A 27064-nucleotide genomic window follows, 5' to 3' on the forward strand; every position below is an offset into this window, starting at 1 on the left:
TCCAAACTAGTTCCGGGAAGGCTGAGAGCCAGAATGACCACCAGGAGCAGCCAGCCCCACAGGGAAGCAATGAGGGCCTGCTTCAGCTACAGTGGGGCTCCGGAGTGGGAGGGGTACATGCGCTATATTAAGCTCCGAGCCCTCTGAAACCCCCTTCTCACTGGTCACCTTCCCCACTCTAGCAACGGCTAACAGAGGAGCTGCAGACGGTGGAGAATGGTTACCATGACAACCCGACACTGGAAGTGATGGAGACCTCTTCTGAGATGCAGGAGAAGAAGGTGGTCAGCCTCAACGGGGAGCTAGGGGACAGCTGGATCGTCCCTCTGGACAACCTGACCAAGGACGACCTGGATGAGGAGGAAGACACACACCTCTAGTCCGGTCTGCCAGTGGCCTCCAGCAGCACTGCAGAGCTCCAGACCGACCACCCCAAGTGCCGTTTGGACGGGGAAGGGAAAGACTGGGGAGGGAGAGTGAACTCCAAGGGGTGTCCCCTCCCAATCCCCCCAGGGCCTTAATTTTTCCCTTTTCGAGCTGAACAAATCACATTCTGTCCAGATTCCTCCTGTAAAATAACCCACTAGTGCCTGAGCTCAGTGCTGCTGGATGATGAGGGAGATCAAGAAAAAGCCACGCAAGGGACTTTAGAGATGAACTAGTGGAATGCCTTCATTCCGCAGTGAGGTTGCCGAGACCTGAAGAGGGTAAGTGACTTGCCCAAGGTCAGAGCCACTTGGTGACAGAGTCAGGATGAGAACAAAGATTCCATTTGCACCATGCCACACTGCTGTGTTCACGTGTGCCCTCCGTCCAGAGCAGTCCCGGGCAGGGGTGAAACTCCAGCAGGCGGCTGGGCTGGAAAGGAGGGCAGGGCTACATCCTGGCTCAGTGGGATCTGACGACCTGTAAGTCCAGCTCCCAAGTTTTCCTTCTCCTACCCCAGCTTGTGTACCCGTCTTCCCACCCTCTGTGTTCTTACCCCACCCTACACTCAGTGCTTGTTCCCACTTATTCTGTCCTGGGGCCTCTGGGATTAGCACAGGTTATTTATAACCTTGAACCAACCCGTTGTTCTGGATTCTGATTTTCTCAGATTTGCCTCGTGAGATTGGGGCTTAACTCACACAGGTCTCCCTGCGTGAACCAGGTCTGCTTAGGGGGCCCATGTGCAGGTGGAGAGAGAAAGGGATACTACTCTTCAGTCCAGGCGGGTGTCTCAGGGCAGCTGATGAGGGGGTCAGCAGGAACACTGGCCCCTTGCCCCAGGCACTCCTTGCAGAGGCTCCCCACGATCTTCTTTGGGCTTCCATTTCCACCAGGGACTACAATCTGCTGTAGCTACTGAAAGCAGCGTGTTCCTTTTGTTGTTCACTGCTCAGCTGATGGGAGTGACTCCCTGAGACCCAGTATGAAGGAGCAGTGGCTGCAGGAGAGGCCTTCCCAGGGCCCCCCCCATCAGCGATGTGTCTTCAGAGACAATCCATTAAAGCAGCCAGGAAGGACAGGCTTTCCTCTGTATGTCATAGGAAACTCAGGGACATTTCAAGTTGCTGAGCGTTTTGTTGTAGTTGTTTTCTAATCCAGCCCTCCACTGCCAAAGGCCAAAGCTCAGACAGTTGCAGACTCCCAGTTAGCTCATCACACTCATTCTGATTCTCCTGTGCCACAGGGAAAGAGGGGCCTGGAAAGCACAGTGCATGCTGGGTGCATGAAGGGCAGCCTGGGGGACAGACTTGTGGGAACATCTCACTGTCCTGGCCTGGAGCTAGGCCTTGCTGTTCCTCTTCTCTGTGAGCCTAGTGGGGCTGCTGCAGTTCTCTTGCAGTTTCTGGTGGCATCTCAGGGAACCACAAAGCTATGTCTATTCCCCAATACAGGACTTTTATGGGCTCAGCAGTTAGCTGCCATGTAGGAGGCTCCTAAGCAGTGGGCATGGCGAGGTTTCATCTGATTGAGAAGGGGGAATCCTGTGTGGAATGTTGAACTTCCGCCATGGTCTCCATCGTTCTGGGCATAAATTCCCTGGTATCAACTAGGAAAATGGGCAGAACTGCTTAGGGGAATGAAAATTGCCATTTTTCAGGTGAAACGCCACACCTCCAGGGTCTTAAGAGTCAGGCTCAGGCTGCAGTAGTTGTGATGAAATAGGCTATCCACTCGGGAAGGCTTACTTTTTAAAAGGGTAGAGGGAGGGGCTGGGGAAAATCTCTGTCCTGCCCTGTCTGCCTAATTCCTTCCTCACAGCCTGTAGCCATCTGATATTGTAGGGGGAAAGGAAGGCCAAGGGTTCACATAGGGCCCCAGCGAGTTTCCCAGGAGTTGGGGGACGTGAGGCTAACAAGGTCCGAAAACATCTGCCCCAACGCTCTAGTGTTTGGAGGTGGGCAGGATGGAGAACAGTGCCCGTTTGGGGGAAACAGGAAATCTTGTTAGGCTCGAGTGGGGTGTTTGCTTCCTTCTTGCTCAGCGCTGGGTTCTCTCCACCCAGTAGGTTTCTGTTGGTCAGACTGGATTATTGCTCCTTTGCTGATCCTGGGACACACTTCACCAGCCAGGGCTTTCGACAGAGACAGCAAACAGGCCTCTGCAAATCGATCAAAGGCTGCAACCCTATGGCCTCTTGGAGACAGATGATGACTGGCAAGGACTAGAGAGCAGAGTGCCTAGCCAGGTCGGTCCTGACTCTGCTGACTCTCCATCGCTCTGTCCAAGGAGAACCTGGAGAGGCTTTGGGCTGATTCAGAGGTTCTTTACATTCATCCAAACTGTGTTAGTCTAGTCTTAGGGCAGCTTCAGAATCTGACACCTTGCCTCACTCTTGCCACCGGGACACCTATGTCAACAGGCCAAACAGCCATGCATCTATAAAGGTCATCATCTTCTGCCACCTTTACTGGGTTCTAAATGCTCTCTGATAATTCAGATTCTGGGTCTGGGAAGAGTTAAGGGGAACACCAGAAGCTTAGCGTGACTTAAACAGGTTGGAGCAAAGACAGTTTATCAACTGTTTCAGTGGTAAACTGTGGTTTCCCCAAGCTGCACAGAAGGTCAGAAACCACGAGTATGGTGACTGGGAAGCCTACTGTCATGTGAGTGGGGAGCAATGAGTATGAAGGAGGTACAGAATATTCTTTGCATCGTAGACAGAATACGGGTTTAATCTAGTCTAGATACCAGATTTTTCTCCCGCTTGATGAGGGAAGCTAGTAGAAAGTTTATTTAAACCACTTCTTGAGCTTTATCTTTTTTGACAATATACTGGAGAAACTTTCAAGAACAAATTCAAACTGATACATATACACAGATTTTTTGGATAATGTAAATACAGTGGCCATGTTAATCCACCCTGCACTGCTTTAAGTGAAAATACTTTGAAAAAACATTATGTTACCTGAGTGATGGCCAAGTTTTTTCTCTGGACAGGAATGTAAATGTCTTACTGGAAATGACAAGTTTTGCTGGATTTTTTTTTTTTTTAACAAAAAATGAAATATAACAAGACAAACTTATGATAAAGTATTTGTCTTGTAGATCAGGTGTTTTTTTTTAAATTTTAAAATGCAATCCTGCCCCCTCCCCAGCAAAGTCACAGCTCCATTAGAGTAAAGGTTGGAGTCAATATGCTCTGGTTGGCAGGCAACCCTCTAGTCATGGAGAAAGGTATTTCAAGATCTAGTCCAATCTTTTCTAGAGAAAAGATAATCCGAAGCTCACAAAGATAAAGTGACTTCCTCAAAATCATGGAACAAAATTAAAACCTGGATCCGCAGACTGTGCGCCTCAGAAGGAATAATCGGTAAATTAAGAATTGCTCCTTGAAGGCGCCAGAATGACACAAAGGACAGAATTCTTTTCCTAGTTCTTACCCCAGCAAGGCTAGGGAGGGCATGAACACAAAAATACGAACTGGTCTTCTATCCTTTCTCTGAATCATTTAGGTTTAAGATGTAAGTGAACAATTCTTTCTGCCAAGAAACAAGTTTTGGATGAGCTTTCATGTATGGAATTTATTCCAACAGGACTGAGGGACCAAGGAAACAAGATGGGGGAGGCAGAGAGGGCAAGAGTAAAACTGTAGCATAGCTTTTGTCACTGTCACTAGCTGATCCCTCAGGTCTGCTGCAAACAGAACATGGAGGGAGGGCGCAGATGACTCTTTAGTGTGGGTCTTTTTGTCTGTAGTGAATGTTCAACAGTTTGCCCAGGAAGTGGGGGATCATATGTGTCTTAGTGGACAGGGGTCTGAAGTACACTGGAATTTACTGAGAAACTTGTTTGTAAAAACGATAGTTAATTATTGCATTTTCTTACAAAAATATATTTTGGAAAATTGTATACTGTCAATTAAAGTGTTTTTGTGTAAACTGGCTCAAGCTCTAGTATTTTGCTGTGACTTAAACCCTTCACTTGCGTATGAGGCTCATTGCCAAAGCGCCTGAGAATGTCGGATCACACCCATAGTACAGGAGCCTCTGTGCTGAGTTACACTTGTCCAACTCTGCAGGCACAGAAATTAGGAGAAGCTGAAAGGAAAAAAAAGGGGAATCCTAAAGGTGGTTATGAGTCTACGTTACTCAAACTGTCCTAGTGACCGTAAATGACCTCACTTTCCCCTAAGATGTTGTATAAATGTTTCACTCTCTTCCTTCCTTCTACTTCTGCCTCAGATACATTGGGAATCACCAATATCAGAAATCTCCAAGGGGGCTGCTGAACACTGATCAGGTATGAAAACACTGGCAAAGGGACTATATATATATGTATAAATAAATATAAACAAGCTCTGTTCTGGCCCTGTTTCTGCCATAAAAGCATCTGTTTACTGCCACAAGAGGCTTCTGCCTATCCCTCCTCCAGGTCTGCAGTGAAGATAGAGGTTTAGGGAAGGAATCACTGGAGATGATGCTGACTTTCTCCATCTCCTAGTGTGGTATTATCCACAGCTGCATGCTTCCTCACTGGAAGGGGAAAACTTCATCATTCCCAACTTGCAGAAGGGAAACTGTCAGGTAGAATTGGTCTGTAATCTTAGTTGCTAGACAACAATCTTGTCTATTTGCCTAGCATCTTACCATTTACAAACCATTTTATAGGAAACCTATAGGTTTACAAACCTATCTTACAGGAATTGTCCCCACTCAGGAAATTAGATGCAGGGGTTAAGTATTCTCTTCGATATTGATCACACAACCATTTAAATGGCAGCACGGGCCTTGATTCTCTATCTTTTTGCTCTTTAGTCCTAATCACGTTAATGCCAAGAGTTCCAACAGCAAAATACATTTCTAGAATGCAACTACTGTTACAATATGATTTTCCTGTCATGAGAGTTGTGAAAGGCAGTTAAACCCTGAAGAGAGGGCTAGAGTTGGGCCAGGGTTATTTCGAGGTTAACTTCCAGAGGGTGCCAAGGATACAGAAAGGAGTCCAAGTACAAGGAACTCACACAGGACGCTGGCCATGGTCAAGGTGCACTAAGAGTGACTCATAGCTTATCATGGGCCACAAGTTAGACCTAAGACCCCATTCTCTTCCTGAGTAGGTCATTGACCTGCTCCCTGCCTGCCAACCAAGACACACGCTCATTTGTCAATTTAAATGTGTTAATGCTGATTTGTCACTCAGAACCTCCCCTATAAGCTCCCTCCTAAATCATAGATTTCTTCTGTACACAAGGGAAAAAAGTAAATAAAGAATAGAACTGGCTACATAATTAACACTAGTGATAAACACTGAGATAGCTAGTGCTTTCAAAGACCTTGGCAGGGAATGGTGGCTCATGCCTTTAATCCCAGCACTTTACGAGGTCAAGGTGGGAGGATAGCTTGAGCTCAGGAATTCAAAACCAGCCTCGGCAACATAGCCAGATCCTATCTTTACATTTTTTATTTTTTAATTAGTCAGTTGTGCTGGCACGTGCCTGTAGTCCTAGCTACTCCGGATGCTAAGGCAGGATCACTTGAGCCCAGGAGTTGGAGGCTGCAGTAAGCTATGATCACACCACTACACTCCAGCCTATACGAGAGTGACACCCTGTCCTAAAAAAAAAAAAAAAAAAAAAAGAAAAAAGAAAATCAATAGGATCCCAGCAAACAAGATCTGCTGCCAGTATTTACTTCACAGAAGAAATGAGGCAGAGAAGGTGTGGTTGTGAACAATGCTATGCAGAAGTCATTGGTCATCAGGAAATAAAAGCCAGGATTCCCGATTCCTCCTGGGCTCTCCATTCTATGACCCAAGTTTAGAGGGTAGCTGTACAATGCTACCATGTACATCGCCAAGGGTCCTAACTTCCTTTCGGGGTTTGCCAACCATTAAAACTTACGAACATAGTGCTAGGCAGGCTACTTCTACATAGTTTCTCCTTCCCTATAATAAGAATGTCTCTGGCAAGCATATGATTGACGGCTGCTGCTTTTGCTGGGTGAAAGCCCACAGGAAAAAAGGCCCCGTAAGACAATAGTGAAGCTGTAGAGTAAGGATGGTGGCATCATCCTCTGCTGCCCCAACCGCCCTATGCCCCAGAAAGCCCAAGTCTCCAGTCCCCTCTTCCTTTTCTCTTTCCAAGACATGCAAAAGGCAAAGGAAGATGTAGCATAATGTGCTGCTAAAGAAGAAACGTCATTAACCAGGATTTAGACTTACGTCAGGACTGTACAAGCCTCAGATGGTCTTTCCAGTCCTATTAATACCTGCAGAATCTGAACGGTTAGTGATCAATCAATGTTGCCTCCATTTACAGGGAAAATATTTCCCCCCAGTTTCTAGGAACCCTGCAGTCATTTATATGAGAAGTTATGGGAGCATGGGCACACACAGCCATTTCCCTATTGGGTGCTCGGTCATCTTCCTTAGATGGTGGAAGCCCCTAATGCAGCAACTTCCAAGCTCTGTAGTACAGTCTCCACATGCACTTGACCTGGGAGCAGCTGGCTCTCATCTGTGTTTAGGGCCAAGGTTTCTTTACTTACTGCTGTCTTCCCACCAGAAGGTAGTGACAAACATATCAAGGGTACTGTCCTGCATTTTGATCCTTTTGAGTTAATTCTCTGGAGGACTGACCAAGGAAAGGTCAATTCCTTACCTTATCACTGCACCTCATGCTTTCCTGTTTTGAGAACACAAAGAAACATTACTTAAGGGCCACACTCAAAGGACACCCTAGAAATGAAAGCTCTGCAGTAACGTTTGGATTATTCAATTTGTAAATTGAGAAAGCATGATCCCTGTTTGGAATAAAACCAGCTGACAATTCACTCCAGAATGCATGATCACAAAGCCAAGATGTAAAGCAGACCAGGAGGTGGAAAGGGCAGAGAGGTGATCTCGTTACTGAGAGTCCCACCACTCGGCCCCAGTGATCCAGTACCTTTATCTGGCATATTTCTCAGTTTAGGTTTTTCAAGATTTGGCCCATAAAGTGTCTTTCCCCTTTAATGGGGACAGGGATAAAGAATTTTCCCAAACTTTGCAACACTTCTAGGTTCTCTCCCTTTACTATCTTTTCTGCAATGAATTTTCCATTTCAGTTCAGTCTTTTCTTCTAGTTCCTAGCCTGTACAAGCATATCCCCTTTTCAAGAGGAACACAAGTCCAAATGGACAAGGCAAATAAAATAAGGCTGGTTCATGAAATAATTTACCAGTGGTCTTTAAAAGTGGAAGCCTCCCCGCAGAAACTTTGTTAGCATGGCCAGTACTTCTTTATCTGAGCACTGTCTCAAAGGAACACACCCAAAGGCCCTTCGAAAGCGGATCATTTTCAATTTTGGAAGCCTGAATAAAACTTACCTTTCTGAGGGAAAACCACAACTGTAAAGTACAAAGACATTTTAAAGGTTCACTTCAAAAGTAGTTTAAGCAAATACAAGAGACATCTTGTAGCATCCATATATAACTTTTTATTAAGAAAATGAACAAAATACATTCTTTCTCCATATGTACATTACATACAACGTAATTCTACAATTGCCATTGTTCAGATCACTCATTTATTTATTCACAAAGTAGAGTTAACACATTTACCAAAGCTGGGATCTGAAAGTTATTTGTACTAAAAAAAAAATCCTAAAAAGTCCATACAGATTGGATAAAAGATAAACCAGAGAGGATCATGAGGGGAATGGGGAAGACTGCAGAACACAACAGAGTCCAACAATGATTCCTAACAATTGATGTCAGAAGAGATCTGATACCTATAAAGCACTTCTGTTTAAAAGCTCCAACCAGCTCATGCCAGCTTTCCAGAGTCCCATGATTTCCATTTAAGACGATGTGGACACTTTAAGATACGGCCCTGACCCCACACTGCCACAGAAGAGGGGGTTAGAGTAGAACCAAACAAGTTAGCAGTTTTCTCCTCCACACATTGAGTCTCATCTGAAATACCGAGGTGCAAAATGTGTGAATCTCAGCTAATGTGCAGAGAAATACAATTTTTTTGAGAGACATTTGCTTAAACGTGGTAAAGAACTCTTGTTTTATGGACTCCTTGCTTCATGTTCATTTTATCTGTTTTTCTTTTGGCTTTTAACAATAGCTCATCTTTTTTGAATGTGAATTTAATGATGACCATATTAAAAAGTCCATCATAAACAAAGACTCCTCCTCATGGTATGAATATGCTCCATATGTCCATAATGGTGCATAAAGGATTTAGAAATTCAAATGAGTCTTAGGGCTGAAATTTCCAATGACCTGAGCAAGGCAGCTCCCTATAGCTTCTGGATAACATCTTACACCCGGAGTTCAGGCTTAAAGAGACCCATCAACACAATTATTTTCAGATTGTCTGTCTAGAAAAGGGCAATGCTCAAAGGAATATAAATAAGGGTGGGGACATATGCTTCCAGCCTGGTCCTTTCTCCATGTGGTTAAAAACAAAACAATGGAATGGCTGTGTTATTTATTTATTTATTTTTTAATCTTTTCTAGCCTTTACTAAAATGTTTGGTAATGGAAAGAAGTCAGGGACAATAAAATGAAGAGGTCTCATCACTTAGTTAATACTGGTTTTTCTTCTTTATACTTAGTAATTTCCTAGTTTTTAAAATGATAAACCTATTTTGACAATCACTAACATCAATACATTTTATCATAAGTCCCATAAAAGATATTTAACATTCTCCACCCTTCGGCTAAGCTGGCTGCTACAGCACCACATTTCCAGTCCAGGAGATGTTTTCACAAACAGAAGGAGCGATTCACAGCATTAATAAGCAGGCTTAGAAAGATTTTATTGGCTATGGAGGAAGTTGATCTTTCTTCTCAATCTAATTTTCAGTCCAATTTCAGTTTTGAGAATCTATCTCTATCAGAGGGGATCTGAATTTCTGACTAGTGAGCACTTCCAATTTATAAAATAGCTGACTTTTAAAAAATTCTAACATCTTTCCCAAACTGTTTAGAAATATGCCATATTTGAAAGATGGAATACTGTTTGTTCCCAAGACCAACACAAGAAAAGGAGGTCCTCATCTTTGCTTTCCCGTACTCTTCCTCTGAGGCTAATGACTCAACTGTACATAGCTTTTGGAGTGGGAGCAAGGCAAGAAATCTCTTTAAAAAGAGCATTTAAAAAATGTATATCTATGTGTATATATGTATATTTATATGTCTACATAAACAAATCTGTTCACAGGAAAATGTTATATTATTTTCTTTTTTTTTTTTTGAGACGGGGTCTCGCTCTGTCGCCCGGGCTGGAGTGCCGTGGCCGGATCTCAGCTCACTGCAAGCTCCGCCTCCCGGGTTTACGCCATTCTCCTGCCTCAGCCTCCAGAGTAGCTGGGACTACAGGCGCCCGCCACCTCGCCCGGCTTGTTTTTTTTTTTTTTGTATTTTTAGTAGAGACGGGGTTTCCGTGTTAGCCAGGATGGTCTCGATCTCCTGACCTCGTGATCCGCCCGTCTCGGCCTCCCAGAGTGCTGGGATTACAGGCTTGAGCCACCGCGCCCGGCCCTACATTATTTTCAACTCTAAATTATGCAGAAGACTATACAAAGTAGTTAATTAATACTATACTATCTCCCTTCTTTTCAGAAGACATTTCACACAAATCCAAAAAGTAAACTGGCTTAAAGAATAAGACAATCATAACACCTCTTGCCCAGGCTAATTGTAATGCTTAGGAAAGGAAGTTCACGTTTATTTTTCTAAATGGATGATTTGTAAGTAAGGAGGAAAATTGCTTATAATTGATCAGTCACCAAAATCATTTTTTTTTTCTGGGAAAGGAAAAAAAATAATTCCAAGATCAGTACACGACTTTTTTTTTTTTTTTTTTTTTTTNCTTTAAACATATTTGTGGTTTACCATTTGGTAAATCATTTTTTCAATATTATTTAACTAACTTCCCAAGAATATATTATTTTATGAAAATAGATACTTTAAACATATTTGTGGTTTACTATTTGGTAAAATCTGACAGTTGATAATAAAAGCAGGTACATATTTTTATTTTTATTTTTTATTTTTTTTATTTTTTTGAGACAGAGTCTCGCTCTGCCCCCAGGCTGGAATGCAGTGGCCGGATCTCAGCTCACTGCAAGCTCCGCCTCCCGGGTTCACGCCATTCTCCTGCCTCAGCCTCCCGAGTAGCTGGAACTACAGGCGCCCGCCACCTCGCCCAGCTAATTTTTTTGTATTTTTAGTAGAGACGGGGTTTCACCGTGTTAGCCAGGATGGTTTCAATCTCCTGACCTCGTGATTCGCCCGTCTCGGCCTCCCAAAGTGCTGGGATTACAGGCTTGAGCCACCGCGCCCGGCCAGTACATGACTTCTTAATAAATTTATCTTCCCCTGTGGAAGACTACTCATAAGTAACCTTTTGGACTTTGATATTTTATTATTACATTTGGGAGTGAGTTGTTAATTACTTGGTATTAGCTATCTTGTAACTTGGTATTATTTGAGGCAACACACTACAGCTGTCACTTGCAAACACCTGATGGCATGGCTCTAATGGTGTAAGATCCTCTCCTTTGTTGTAACTGAATTTACAAAGCTCTGCTAGTTGCAATGGGATTGGGATTTATTCTGCATGCCTCCTCTAATTAAATTAATCACTTTACAGATGTGGAGGAGACCTAAAGAAAAAACCAAAATTATGAAATACTTCTAATGCCAAACCCAGATCTCATTATTTCTTGGCAAAGCAGAATTAACAGAGACCCTTGGGATGATATATAATTAATTTAAGGCAAGGAAACTAATATCAGTTCAATTCGGTATGTGTTACAAGTTATACATGAAATGACAATTTTCCTCCTATGTTAAAGGGCTAGAAAATAAAACCAACCAAATGACATGAGCTAAACTGTAACAAAGGGTTTCTTGAGATTTGTTAACAAAGGAGAAATAAAGCTCAAAACTGGCTTTTTGAGTGACTCCTTAATCATGCACACAGGCTTGTTCAGTATATCACACAGAGTGTTTCTTCTTCCTGCCAATTAATTTGGCATTCATTAAGTAATGAATGAAACTGAAGAATGATGATCTCCTCAGGCTGGTATTTGTGTGGCAGACAGCTCAGATATCTGAGCTAACTGCTGGGACTGCTAGCATCCCAGATGGTACAGAGCCATGTTGCAGCAAGAGCTTAAACTCAGTGAATAAGCAAGGGAGCCCCACACTGCATGTGGAAATGTTTCATGGCTGGTTTTCCTGCTGGATCTTTAACAAGGAACTGGCTATACGTAAGAAGCTGCTCACCTAGTTTAAGATCTAGAGACCATTAACACTAGATTTTCTGTTTTAAGATCTCACACAGTTATTTGGGAGAAGGGAAGAAAGGTAACTAACCAAGAAATGCTATCTAGAAGCATGAGCTTTGAGGCCTTTTGGCAGTCTTTTCCCAGCATCTCATTAACAAAATTATTTTAGGGTTAGAAATGAAGAAATTTCTTTTCCTTTCAATTTGTGGACCTCTAAAATCCATGGGCAAAAAAGCTCCTATTTTCCTCCTCTAACATACCCTCATAATCTTCTCTAGCTCATTCCTGAAGTTTAATACTTCCAAGTCAAAATGCCTTAGATAAGCAAAATAGGACCTTGCACACAAATGTTTAATAGTTCCCTGAGGCTGTCTGAAAAGCAGAAAAAAAGGAAGACATTATTTTATAATTAAAAGTGATACCTTAGAACTGGTCCAGTTCCCTACTAAACATTTCACCTTTTTTGTTGTTGACCCTACAGCTTTCAGATAACATCCATGTTAAATTCTGTTTTCTTGCAAGCTCGGCAGTGTTTGGGGATAGACAGCATACTGCAAATCTTATTTCCAAATAATGATTCCAATTAAGAAGATAAACTAGGACTACTCTTTCATTTTGTGTTTTAAGCTGCGTAGGATCCAGTTCACAATATAAAACTTTAGCAAAAAAGATAGTGATAATTTCCCCTGATGGCATTTCTCTCTGCACCACTAGAGAAACTAATTTACTATAACCTCTAATGACTCCTTAGGTTAAGGGCTACAGAAGCTACCATCAGATGATTTCACGGGCTATGACTGGCATAAGAGTTAGTCATTTGAAATTGGAGCTAAATTCACATTTTGTTGTTGTTGTTTTTTGGAGACAGAGTCTTGCTCTGTTGCCCAGACTGGAGTGCAGTGTTGCAATCATAGCTCACTGCAGCCTCAAACTCCTGGGTTCAAGTGATCCTCCCACCTCAGCCTCCCAAGTAGCTAGGACTACAGGCACGTACCACCACACCTGGCTAAAAAACAAAATTTTTTAAGTAGAGATGAGGTCTTGCTATGTTGCCCAGGCTGGTCTCAAATTGCTGGGCTGAAGCAATCCTCCCGTGTTAACCTCCCAAAGGTCTGGGATTACAGGTGTGAGTCACTAAGCCCAGCCTAAATTCACATTCTTGAGGGGAAGAGACATTTATAAGACTGTATTATTTTAAGAAAAAAAAAAAGAAAAGCAATTATTTCTTTTTTTTTTTTTGAGGTGGAGTCTTGCTCTGTTGCCCAGGCTGGAGAGCAGTGGCACAATCTAGGCTCACTGCAAGCTCCACCCCCCTGGGTTCATGCCATTCTCCTGCCTCAGCCTCCCGAGGAGCTGGGACTACAGGCGCCCACCACCATGCCCAGCTAATTTTTTGTATTTTAGTAGAGACGGGGTTTCACCGTGGTAGCCAAGATGGTCTCGATCTCCTGACCTCGTGATCTGCCCACCTCAGCCTCCCAAAGTGCTGGGATTACAGGCGTGAGCCACCGCGCCCGGCAAAAGCAATTATTTCATGGCAATTGAAGCCATTTCTAATATTCAACTATGTCAGAAATTTAAAGTCAATTCTTAACACAAATTCTAACTTCAGCAGAAAATCAATGCTACTCATGGGAGGTAGGAATAGAAATAAAAGATTAAAAAATACAATAAAAGAAAAGACAAAAGGTAAATGGAAATTCTGATGATATGCTGAATTCAGGAGCTCTGCTATCAAACTTGTACTTTACCAATAGTTCTATGACAAGAGTCCCTAATGCCAGGAAAAGAGGCCAACATAGGTTTCTCCATTAAAGCTGCCACAGCCATTACTACTATCCCCAAATGAAAATGACTCAAGTATGTTTACAGCAACATCTGAATGCTATTAATTCCTTATTAATTTCATTATTCTCGTCATAAATAAGGATAATAGAGCATTTGCCTCAGAATGATTTTGATCTTTTTTTCCCAAGCAATACAATGCTCCTACAGAATGCCACAGAAAATCTCAGAAGTCTAGGGCTAACAAAAGTCAAGAATAAAGTTACATTAGCTAAGAAAATAAATGGAAGAACAATTCACAGTATTTGGTGGATAGAAGGAAACCAAGGTTTTAAAATCATGTATAAATAGAACCTCTAAGACAGGATTTATTGAGAAAAGAAAAGCATTTGGTGAAGAAATTGACATACTGCAGTAATGAGTCCTCACCCAAAACAAATGAGGGCAACATCATTTATGTGAGCTCGTCAGCTTCATATTATTTCGACAAACTTGGAAATGTCTACCTTCAACCAACAGACCTCTAGACTAGTAGTTTTGGATAGCCAAGTCATTTCAGCATTAAAACAAATCACAGGGAGATAGAAGCCACGGTCTAGAACCACAAAAGAATAGTGTTATTTGACTAATAAGGATTACAAAATCTCGTGTTAAAGCGCCCAAAGATCTAATCTGTAAGTACTGTCATATGTAGACCCACTATGATACTCCTCTAGTCATCAACTTTTCTGGGGCAGCCTTCACATCCTAGATCAGGGGCTATTTTAGGAATTCAAAACTTGGTGAGAATTCAGGCAAGAATTTCTTACAAAGGGATGAAATTGTGGATTAATGTGGATTTTAAGAAAAGAAGGGTTAGGAAAGGTTTTTTTTTTTTTTTNATCACACAGAGTGTTTCTTCTTCCTGCCAATTAATTTGGCATTCATTAAGTAATGAATGAAACTGAAGAATGATGATCTCCTCAGGCTGGTATTTGTGTGGCAGACAGCTCAGATATCTGAGCTAACTGCTGGGACTGCTAGCATCCCAGATGGTACAGAGCCATGTTGCAGCAAGAGCTTAAACTCAGTGAATAAGCAAGGGAGCCCCCACACTGCATGTGGAAATGTTTCATGGCTGGTTTTCCTGCTGGATCTTTAACAAGGAACTGGCTATACGTAAGAAGCTGCTCACCTAGTTTAAGATCTAGAGACCATTAACACTAGATTTTCTGTTTTAAGATCTCACACAGTTATTTGGGAGAAGGGAAGAAAGGTAACTAACCAAGAAATGCTATCTAGAAGCATGAGCTTTGAGGCCTTTTGGCAGTCTTTTTCCCAGCATCTCATTAACAAAATTATTTTAGGGTTAGAAATGAAGAAATTTCTTTTTCCTTTCAATTTGTGGACCTCTAAAATCCATGGGCAAAAAAGCTCCTATTTTTCCTCCTCTAACATACCCTCATAATCTTCTCTAGCTCATTCCTGAAGTTTAATACTTCCAAGTCAAAATGCCTTAGATAAGCAAAATAGGACCTTGCACACAAATGTTTAATAGTTCCCTGAGGCTGTCTGAAAAGCAGAAAAAAAGGAAGACATTATTTTATAATTAAAAGTGATACCTTAGAACTGGTCCAGTTCCCTACTAAACATTTCACCTTTTTTGTTGTTGACCCTACAGCTTTCAGATAACATCCATGTTAAATTCTGTTTTCTTGCAAGCTCGGCAGTGTTTGGGGATAGACAGCATACTGCAAATCTTATTTCCAAATAATGATTCCAATTAAGAAGATAAACTAGGACTACTCTTTCATTTTTGTGTTTTTAAGCTGCGTAGGATCCAGTTCACAATATAAAACTTTAGCAAAAAAGATAGTGATAATTTCCCCTGATGGCATTTCTCTCTGCACCACTAGAGAAACTAATTTACTATAACCTCTAATGACTCCTTAGGTTAAGGGCTACAGAAGCTACCATCAGATGATTTCACGGGCTATGACTGGCATAAGAGTTAGTCATTTGAAATTGGAGCTAAATTCACATTTTTGTTGTTGTTGTTTTTTGGAGACAGAGTCTTGCTCTGTTGCCCAGACTGGAGTGCAGTGTTGCAATCATAGCTCACTGCAGCCTCAAACTCCTGGGTTCAAGTGATCCTCCCACCTCAGCCTCCCAAGTAGCTAGGACTACAGGCACGTACCACCACACCTGGCTAAAAAACAAAAATTTTTTAAGTAGAGATGAGGTCTTGCTATGTTGCCCAGGCTGGTCTCAAATTGCTGGGCTGAAGCAATCCTCCCGTGTTAACCTCCCAAAGGTCTGGGATTACAGGTGTGAGTCACTAAGCCCAGCCTAAATTCACATTCTTGAGGGGAAGAGACATTTATAAGACTGTATTATTTTTAAGAAAAAAAAAAAAGAAAAGCAATTATTTCTTTTTTTTTTTTTGAGGTGGAGTCTTGCTCTGTTGCCCAGGCTGGAGAGCAGTGGCACAATCTAGGCTCACTGCAAGCTCCACCCCCCTGGGTTCATGCCATTCTCCTGCCTCAGCCTCCCGAGGAGCTGGGACTACAGGCGCCCACCACCATGCCCAGCTAATTTTTTGTATTTTTAGTAGAGACGGGGTTTCACCGTGGTAGCCAAGATGGTCTCGATCTCCTGACCTCGTGATCTGCCCACCTCAGCCTCCCAAAGTGCTGGGATTACAGGCGTGAGCCACCGCGCCCGGCAAAAAGCAATTATTTCATGGCAATTGAAGCCATTTCTAATATTCAACTATGTCAGAAATTTAAAGTCAATTCTTAACACAAATTCTAACTTCAGCAGAAAATCAATGCTACTCATGGGAGGTAGGAATAGAAATAAAAAGATTAAAAAATACAATAAAAAGAAAAGACAAAAGGTAAATGGAAATTCTGATGATATGCTGAATTCAGGAGCTCTGCTATCAAACTTGTACTTTACCAATAGTTCTATGACAAGAGTCCCTAATGCCAGGAAAAGAGGCCAACATAGGTTTCTCCATTAAAGCTGCCACAGCCATTACTACTATCCCCAAATGAAAATGACTCAAGTATGTTTACAGCAACATCTGAATGCTATTAATTCCTTATTAATTTCATTATTCTCGTCATAAATAAGGATAATAGAGCATTTGCCTCAGAATGATTTTGATCTTTTTTTCCCAAGCAATACAATGCTCCTACAGAATGCCACAGAAAATCTCAGAAGTCTAGGGCTAACAAAAGTCAAGAATAAAGTTACATTAGCTAAGAAAAATAAATGGAAGAACAATTCACAGTATTTGGTGGATAGAAGGAAACCAAGGTTTTAAAAATCATGTATAAATAGAACCTCTAAGACAGGATTTATTGAGAAAAAGAAAAAGCATTTGGTGAAGAAATTGACATACTGCAGTAATGAGTCCTCACCCAAAACAAATGAGGGCAACATCATTTATGTGAGCTCGTCAGCTTCATATTATTTCGACAAACTTGGAAATGTCTACCTTCAACCAACAGACCTCTAGACTAGTAGTTTTGGATAGCCAAGTCATTTCAGCATTAAAACAAATCACAGGGAGATAGAAGCCACGGTCTAGAACCACAAAAGAATAGTGTTATTTGACTAATAAGGATTACAAAAATCTCGTGTTAAAGCGCCCAAAGATCTAATCTGTAAGTACTGTCATATGTAGACCCACTATGATACTCCTCTAGTCATCAACTTTTTCTGGGGCAGCCTTCACATCCTAGATCAGGGGCTATTTTAGGAATTCAAAACTTGGTGAGAATTCAGGCAAGAATTTCTTACAAAGGGATGAAATTGTGGATTAATGTGGATTTTTAAGAAAAGAAGGGTTAGGAAAGGTTTTTTTTTTTTTTTTTTTTTAACAGTTAGATGACTTTATTTAGAATATATGTTGTAATGATTCCCTCCCACAGAAGTCACTTTAAACCATAACACACAAATACTGTGCAACATTCAACCAGCTAAGGATTTCACATGACTTTCAGGAAATAAATGACCCACAATTACCCAGTGAATTCCATGTAGTGTTAAGAATAATTGTAGGTACTTCTTCATGTAATTACCATGAAATTGAGTATAATTTAGAGAATAAAATCAGGAACATACTCCTAAGTGCTTTTTTGATCCATTAAGCATTCGTTCTTATCTCTCACTAAACGCCTGGGTGCCTCAAACTAGCTTTTGTTTATAGGCTAGATTTTAAAACACTGTTTTATTATACCTCTGTTAATGTATCTCTACATAGCACTTTAAAAGCAGACGTGAAGAGACCAACTGGAATAAACTGCCAACTATTTATATATAATATACATACTTTGCCCAAGAATGCAGTTTTAGAAGCTTAAATCACTGAGCTCTAAACCCATCAAACTTTTCTATGATAAACCAGTGACTTTTTAATGTATTCTATCAGTTTTTACTTATTAGACATGGACAGGTCTGTTTTCATATAAATGAAAATCAGGTCTAAAAGATGGCCTTGAAAAGAGTTAATACTGTCTGTCAGCTTCAGCACAGAGGTTGGCATTCAAGTCTGAATTCCTTTGCTTGAATAAGAGTGATATATTCTTGAATCAATCAAACTGGCCACATGAGGTCTCTGCCATTACCAAAATAAAATGCAAATGCACTTAACAGGTATCTTGAAAATCAGATTATTTCTCATGAAGTACAAGCACTGAAAATAATATTGGATATCTAGTTTAATTTCTGGTTGAAAATAATGTATTATGCTAGGAAAAAGGAAGAATGAGGTTGAAGTTGGAGATAATACAAATGAGCAAACTGTATCCCACTTAATTCATGTGTGTAAAGTGTTAGCCAGGTGTTTCAATTAGGGATTCACCTAGGCTAGAATGAAATAATTGTTAGGTAGTAAAGCATATACACTTGGCTATATAAACAGTGTACCTGAATAACAAATTCGATTATTTAAATTATAGTCTATGCTGGAATTCTTGGAAATACACGTGGGTCCTCAATAAATAGTGACATGTTGTGAGCAACATGTCAATCTTTGTTTTTTTTTTTTTTGAGACGGAGTCTTGCTCTGTCGCCCAGGCTGGAGTACAGTGGCCGGATCTCAGTTCACTGCAAGCTCCGCCTCCCAGGTTCCCGCCATTCTCCTGCCTCAGCCTCCCGAGTAGCTGGGACTACAGGCGCCCGCCACCTCGCCCGGCTAGTTTTTTGTATTTTTTAGTAGAGACGGGGTTTCACCGTGTTAGCCAGGATGGTCTTGATCTCCTGACCTCGTGATCCGCCCGTCTCGGCCTCCCAAAGTGCTGGGATTACAAGCTTGAGCCACCGCGCCCGGCCAACATGTCAATCTTGGTCATGGATATATGAAGCACTATATTCTCTGCAATCATTTCCAGCAGTGCTCCCATTAAAGCCCCACAGAACAGTGTCTGACTTTTCAATTATCTCCTCAGTACATCTATCTCACTTTGGCAAGAGCGAATGGCTCGCTATGATTCAACCCCATTTAAACATGGCGGTGAGCAAAAAAATTCCAGAAATGAAGGGGGAAAATTTTACCTAAATAAAGTGAGGAAAGATGAAATTAAAACAAATATGTTTTCCAAAAAAACTAGTAGGGAAACAATTAAGGAAAAACAAAAATAAAATAACTGAGGTCAAGAACTTAGTTTCCTCCAAGTAACATGTAAGGAACTGATGAAAACAATTACAAAGAAGCACTGTAAAAATAAATGGTGGAGGGCAGCAGGATTTCGCTTGCTTAATCTTTTTAAAGTGCCAGAATTCATACTAAGCAAAACTAGAGCTTTTAAATTTAGGAAGCCTTAGCAAGTTCAAGTTCTTCCTTGTCAATCTTCTGATTTTCACCTGTCTCCCAAAAGATGTAACAGGCTATATTAGTGATATTAACATTTTATGTTCTTCTGTCACTCAGGGGAATCATTTTATGAAATTGTTCAAGTATGTAAGTAAACTGTATTTGCTTGACTGGATAGCCACTTGGTTATTCTGCAGCTACACAAGTTGGTACTTGCTGAATTATATAGCATACCTTTCACAAGTAAAGGTACAGATCAAATTGCTTAAGAAATCACTGTTGACTGCTTTGGGATGCTAGGAAAGCCAAGGAGCCCATGATTCAAGCCTAGAGCTAACAAAAAATATATTCCCATCAATCCCCAAAAGAAGTAAAACCATGTACTAAAGACAGAATAAAGTGGGACCTCAATGTTTCATTCCTATACATGACACTTTTTGAAACTGCAGGTTAATTTCTTCTTTGGTGAGGCCTAATCTTGCTACTCAGGGACATACTTGATTCCATAAAGCTATTCACTCTTAAGAGCCACTGGATCGACCGACACTTCTTTTAATACGAGTCTGCTTTAGCATGGTGGCGGTCAGCTTCATACAACACGGTTTTGGAGCAAATGTACGCACTAGCCAGATGCAGGTTCCCCACATTGCATTCCACAGCACCTCCTCAGAAGATATGTACCTCTATCTCTCACAAAAAAATTGACCTGTGGGAAAGTGCATCTGCCATACCTTGTTTTTTAATGAAAAAATATTTGAACTGTTCACAAAGTCTGGTCTATGTGCTTAATGAAATGCCTGTCAGTTGTATACCACTGGACAACCACAAACCATCTCTTTAAAATATCAATATCCACAAGCAGATATAGAGAGACAATGTGTATAAAAATAAATGAAAGCAAAGCTCTGGAAACCCAGCCTCCTCTCTCAAAAGAAAATACTACAGAGATAGCACAAGAGAAACGGGAGCCCTGGTTCTGCAGAGCTCTTCTGGACAAAAGAGTCATTTTCTCCTAAAATTGCTATGAAGATATTATTCACTACTCGATCCCTCCTGCTGGTCATTTTTAGAATGGCTCTTAAAGGTTCTGAACTATTGTCTCCTCAGTTTAAGGTTTCTGTGACTCAAAGTCAGATACTACTGTAATATCTACTATAAAATATATCATTACAGAAATATTATATACCAACCTCAGATAGGTGCTCGGGTCAATCTCAGGTTTCATGTTTAGTTTTATGGTCAAGAGTGCAAACTTGAGACCTCAGTTCTGCCTACTGTTTAACGTAACACAAAACAAGTCAACACAGACACAGATATCACCTTAACATACATCAGCTGTCCTAGAGAACTATACACTTGTTAAGAATGAAGTAAAGAGGTAAACAAGTGACACCACTTACACGCAGTTGTGTGATGGGAGGTGAAGTGAAATGGGAAGGGAGAAGGCAGGTCAAATGACCAACAGCAACAACATTCTAAATACTTGTAGTGCTGAATCTGTTAATAGTGCTTATTTCCCCCAATTAAAAAAAAGAAATAAAATCTGAAAGGGTAAACTGCCTAATTTTCTTTTATACTCATTAATTCTTAAAAGATAAAGTAAGAAAAATATATATATATATTTAACTGGAAAGTATACCAATTTCACTTTATTAGCCTAATTTAGGAATAGGATGAGGAGAGCGGGGTTGAGGTCAGGCATGAAGGAAGAGGGTAAAAACTTGTGATGGTTAAGATCCCTTCAAAACTCTGGTGCAGTCCTCAATCACTGTAGCTTTACTGTCAGTCAATGGAGCTGCAATCCAAAAGATGGAAAATCGACTCCTGTTTTCCATTTCTGTGTCCAGTGACTCTTCAGTTACAGTGTGATGAGGTCTACCAGGTTGCCTTTAGGAGGAGTCATGCTGTCAGGAAAGAAATTTACTAAGGTGTCAAAGAGCTGAGTTCTTTGAGCATAGGTGTGATCCACATCAGAAAAGCCTGGTGAGGAAGATACAAAGAAACATCCATTGTGTTTAAAACATGTAACAGAAAAACTAGTTGAGACCAGCAGCAATGTATTTTATAAGGGAGACATCAAATCAGGCTTCACAACCAGGCAGACACTACTGATCTGACCCCAGATGCTGTGGTGTGACTTTGGGTAAATTAATCAGACTTTCTGGCTTTCAGACTTTGCTTCCTCAGCTGTAAATATGTGACAATCCTGTTTACTTCATAGAGCTATTGTGCAGATTAAATGTAGTTACATGAAAAACCTCTAGCAGAAGGACTGGCAATTTAGTTACTAAATAATATTGATCTCTCTTCTCTTCCTTACAAGGTCTTTCCTCTGCTGGTCCACTGAGGAAATTCCACTTGTCTTTTCTGACTTGTTAATGCTTCTGAACCACTAAGAAGTTTTTTGGTAATAAAAATATAATAAAATCAAAATGAAAGGTCTTTAGAAATTAGTCTAAAATCATCAATGTCTCTGAGACAGCTGGAAGTAGTCTCAGAGAACTGAGTGATAACACAGATGACTGAGGGAAAGAGATACATGTACAATATGTAGAATGGTACCTGCACGTAATAAACACTATACCTTCCTGCTACTATGTACCAGGCCCTATGCTAGGCACAGATTATGTGAGGAATAGGGCAATAAACTACTTCTATCCTGATAAATATTAGAAAGCATATGACATTTTTAAAAGGTAGGGACTGTTAATCTAAAGGATTTTCCCCCTAACCTCTAATAAACATTCAACGATCAAGTTCATTCCAGCTAAAGGAACATTCAGTGAGATGCTGTCTTCATCAAGTGGTTTATCTCAGCTGCTTCAGATTTCTTACATACAAATGAGATATTTAAGTGATAAAATAAAATAAATAATTTCCCCTATTCCTGAAATAGCTGAGACATGAGAGCACTGCTGAGTGCCATGAGAAACAGAAACAGAGCCATCAAGAGTTATGTATGCCACGGTGTTCAGTGAAGGCGGCTTCAGATCAGACTGCTTTTCATTCAACTTAGAGAACCATTTTAGGTCCAATCTGTTTTAATCTTGTAGAAGAACAGGAATAGACCATAACATTGCCAAGGATACCAGTTTCCTGGAAGGAACATAAACAATGCCTCAAGAACAGCACATTCCTTTTTATTTTTTAAAAATATATTGTTTTAAGTTTGAGGAAAATGTTTACTTGAGATGAGCTTGAGTTTAACAAAGCCCACTATCGGATCGTGGAAATGAATGGAAAGAAATACTTCAACATATTAACAAAGGTTATCTCTGCGGTGAGATAAGAGTCTTCCTTTCTATTTTATGCTTTTTTAAAATTTTCAAATTGTTTCTTTTCAACTTTTATTTTGAAAATTTCAAACTCACATAAAAGTTTCAAGAATTGTGCAATGAACACCCTATATAGCCTTCACTTAGATTCACCTCATCAATTGTTAAAAGTTTCACCAAATACGTTCTCCCTCTCTCTTTCCCTGTGTGTGTACCCCACTGAAAATCTTTTTGCAGAACTATTTGGGAGTAAGTTTTAGACAGCTTTGCCCCCTATATGCTCAAACTAATTTCAGCTAAGAACAAGAACAATAACTTACATAATCAATATATATTAAATTCATGAAATTTAACATTGATGTCCCAATAATACCAGTCATTTTTCAGTCACTTTTTTACAGTCATGTTTCCTACTAATCTAACATCCAATCCAAGATCACATACTGAATTTAGTTTCCAATCTCTCGAGTTTGAAATAGTTCCTCAGCCTCTCTTTGTCCTTTATGACACTAGTACTTTTGAAGAGCACAGAACACTTACGAGTGAAATGTGTTGAAGCTGGGTTGCCTGATTGTTTCTTCATGATCAGATTCAGTTTATGCAGTTTTGGCAAGAATACTACAGAAGTGATACTGTATGTCTCAGGGCATCATCTCAGAAGGCATGTGGTATCAGTTTATCCCAATACTGACGATGTTAACTTTGATCATCTGCTTAAGCTGGTATATATGCCAAATTTCTCCGAGGTAAAGGTGTTCTTTTCTACCTTTGTAATTAATAAACTATTGATAGGGAGACAGCTTGATGAGACTGTGTAAATATCCTGTTCTCCAACAGCCCTGCATCCAATAATTTAGCAATCATTGATGATTCTTTCTAAAACAATTATCAGTTATATGATGGTGATTTTCTAACTCTAAGATTCCTTCTACAGTTGTTGACATTCTATTGTAAAGAAAAGCTTTTTCTTCCCCTCCTCCCATTTTACTTATTTGTTCACATCACTGTGTACTCAGGGATTCTCTCTTGTTCAATATGTTATACTCATTACTGTCACCATTCATTCCGATAATCATACTGTCCCAGATTTGACCAATGAGAGCCTTTTTGAGCTGGCTTCTGTGTCTTTTTGAAATACACCCATTATTTTTGGGGTACCTTCTTACTTTCTAGTATATGTCCAAACTCATCATTACACAGCTCTGGAGTCCTAATTCCTTTTAGCTGTGACTATTATTTAAAAACCAAGCAAGAACAGCTGTGCTAATTGCCGGGTTGTCACTGTTTCTAGGCCTATGCATACATACCTATCATATGCATACTTTTTTTAAGAATATTATAGTTCATGCTTTTATTGTTAATTCTAATTTCTTAAAGCCCCAGAGGATTTAAGAAATGAATCCTTCTCTTATCCCATTCCACATCTCCTTTCTTCCACCAAGAAAACCCTCTCAGCAACATCGTATTTGTTCAACTTAAAATACCTAAGAGTTCTAGATTTGCTATATATGTACCACTACCAACAAAAACTCAACATTACTTTGCTTTTATTGTTTTTAGACTATACCCCACTGAAAGTATACAGTCTAAGCACTGTACTAAAATGGCTTAGTTCTCTCTTTTATGTTCTGAATATGTAGAAGTACAATGCTGTGTTATATTTTTAAAATAAGATATGGATTCTGTAATGCTACTCTAATAAAGTAATACCATTTTCTTGAGATCAAATTATCTAAGAGGGAAAAAACACTGAGTTCCTGTGTGGTAGGTACTTTAGGTATGATTATATTTCATTGTCACAAAAACAATGAAGTATTATAATCTCCAGTTTCAGATGAGACGACTTTGAGAGATTCAACAATCTTAAAGTTATTACTATTTTTGTTCTTCATCTACCTCTTTTACACAGAAAGAGATTCAGTAATTCAATGAAGTCACACAGCTAGGGAGGGAAGAGATGGAATGTGGAACCCATGTCTGTCTGACTCCAAAGCCCTTTATTTTTCATTAACTCATAGTCATTAAGTGCTTAAGTGGTAGGGCAATGTACTAAGCTCATTTAACTCTCAAAGGCACATCTTTTATTTTTATTTACTATTTACCTATGAGGAAACTGAAATTTACACTATCATTAGATGAATGGTTAAATTATGGTAGAACCCTATTATGAATAATTATGTATCACTTCAAAAGAATACAACTGATCTAGTGTAGCTTGATAGAAACATCTACAAGCCACATGATTAACTTTTAAAAATTATGCTGCAGAATATGTTTTTACATTATATAATAAATTTAAACAGCACATACAAACCTATATATTTATATGGGTGTGTGCATGCGTATATATAGTTGATCTCATGATCATTTACACATTCCATATTTGTGAATTTGCCTGTTTGCTAAAATTCATTTGTAACCCCCAAATCAATACTTGTGGTATTTCTGTGGTTATTACAGACACGTACTAAAGTGGCAAAATATTTGAGTTACCACACGCACATGCCCCCAGCTGAGGCTGAACTCTGTGATCTCTGCTACTTTCTAGTTTCGGCTCTTACTATTGACAACAGCCCTTTCACCATCTGTTTGGTACCACATTTTCGTGTTTTTGGTGGCTTCACTGTTTAAAATGGCCCCTAAATGTAGTGCCAAAGCGCTGTCTAGCATTCCTAAGTGCAAAAAGGCCTTGTGGGGAAAATATGCGTGTTAGATAAGCTTGGTTCAGGTATGAGTTAGAGTGATGTTGACCATGAGCTTAATGTTAGTGAATCAACAATATATATTAAATGAGGAATCTTTAAACAGAAACATACATAACATATGGTTATATATTGATCAGTAGATAAAATGTTGTGACCAGAGGCTTGTAGGAACCTAACTCTGTATTCTACTTTGAATAATGAGAACCAACTGCATCTATGTCTGTGTATACGGTTGTGTGTGTGTAAAGGTGTATTACATATAAGTGATTATACTTGAGGGTAAAAGACAGAGATTGAGGAAAGTTGTTAAAGGAGAATCCTAAGCTTTATATGTAATCAATGTTTTTTTTCTAGAAACAAATAAAAAAGGGGTGGGGATCTAGGAAACTCATCAATAGCACCACAACTACTTAAATGGCACTGCTAGGACAAAAAGGTGATACTGATTCTAAACCTCATGCTCCTAATCACTATGTTTATCTTACTTTATTTTCATAAGTAAAGTAAAATGGAAAGAGGATGTAACCATTTGAGCAGTGGAAACTGGTAAAGCTCAGTGAGAGGTAGCACATTTAGTGGTTTAGAGAAGGTGTTCTGAAGTCATACTGACAGGGTTTTAATCCTGGTTTTGCCATTCACTAGCACTATGCCTGGGCAAGTTACTTTAGCCTCTCTGCACCCTAGTTTCTTCATATACAAAAGGGGATCACATAGTAGCTACTTCATAGGGTTACTGTGGGGTAATCATGAGTTAAGACATGCAAAGTGCTTAGAAGAGTACCTGGTCCCATAGTAAGTGCTCAATAAATATTAATTAGCTATCACCCTATCACTAGTAGTATGACTGAAGACAATAACTGCTCTAAAAATAAAGTAACCTATTAGGAATATTTTTTATTTTTAGAGATGGGGTCTTGCTACATTGCCCAGGCTGGATTCAAACTCCTGGGCTCAAGAAATTCTTCCATCTCACACCACCATGCCTGGTTAGGAATATACTTTTAATTTATCATCCTACACGCAGCTGGATTTTCCTACTGTAGTAAAGGAGAAATAACATGAATTCTTTTTTCCTAGCATACACATTATTAAATGTACACTTATTTTCTAACACTAAACTTCATATTTGGACTGTAAACTTCTAAAAACAGCTGTAAGGACCAAAAAAGGACAAACCTGGGCAAGACAGTGAGATCTCCTCTCTTCAAAATATGTAAAAAAAGAAAAAAAATTAGCTCAGCGTGGTTGTGCACGCCAGCAGTCCCAGCTACTCGAGAGGCTGAGGCAGGAGGATTGCTTGAGCCCAGGAAGTCCAGGCTGCAGTGAGCCACGACTGCACCACTGCATTCCAGCCTAAGCATCAGAGCAAGACCCTGTCTAAATAAATAAATAAATAAATAGGTAATATGCTTTAGAGACCAGATTTTTCCTACTTGTCACAAACCTTGCTGAAAATAAGTTTAATTGTTCCAATTCATACTTTCTAGAAATAACATACAGCTCTTAAACTTAGCAAAGCGACTGAGTTCAATCTTACAAGTGCCTATAGCCACCAGAAGCTCTAAAATCAAGATCCTTGGAGATTTTCTCTGAGGTCACACATTTTTCCAAAACTAAGATAATATCACCTTCCATCTTTCCGATTCTTTAAAATACTACATACAATATTAATACTTTTATTTAATTCTCACTAAGAGATGAACATAAATTGGATTATTTCTGGAGGGAGTCATTCAGAAAGTTTGGCTGAGGTTTTTTTTTTTTTTTTTTTTTTTTTTTT

At 40.0% G+C, this 27064-nt stretch overlaps 2 protein-coding genes across 6 annotated transcripts in view; one reads left to right on the plus strand and one right to left on the minus strand.

Moving 5' to 3' along the window:
* The window catches only part of PODXL (podocalyxin like), a 57696-nt gene extending 53325 nt beyond the window's left edge, over positions 1–4371 (plus strand). For both annotated transcript variants that reach the window (XM_017851291.1, XM_017851292.1), the window contains exon 8: positions 183–4371. In XM_017851291.1, coding sequence (XP_017706780.1) covers positions 183–380 — 198 coding nt within the window. In that variant the 3' untranslated portion in view covers positions 381–4371. The remainder of the gene's footprint in view (positions 1–182) is intronic.
* Positions 4372–20023: 15652 nt separating this feature from the next.
* Positions 20024–27064, minus strand: part of MKLN1 (muskelin 1) — a 400971-nt gene continuing 393930 nt past the window's right edge. For 2 of the 4 annotated variants that reach the window (XM_017851289.1, XM_017851290.1), the window contains one exon: positions 20914–21284. In XM_017851289.1, the coding sequence (XP_017706778.1) occupies positions 21163–21284 (122 nt within the window). In that variant the 3' untranslated portion in view covers positions 20914–21162. Of the gene's footprint in view, positions 21285–27064 lie in introns of all 4 variants that reach the window. The other 2 variants (XM_017851288.1, XM_017851287.1) reach the window with 2 other exon arrangements.

This window comes from Rhinopithecus bieti, unplaced genomic scaffold (genome assembly GCF_001698545.2).
Source record: "Rhinopithecus bieti isolate Rb0 unplaced genomic scaffold, ASM169854v2 scaffold_34313, whole genome shotgun sequence".
NCBI classification, from domain to species: domain Eukaryota; kingdom Metazoa; phylum Chordata; class Mammalia; order Primates; family Cercopithecidae; genus Rhinopithecus; species Rhinopithecus bieti.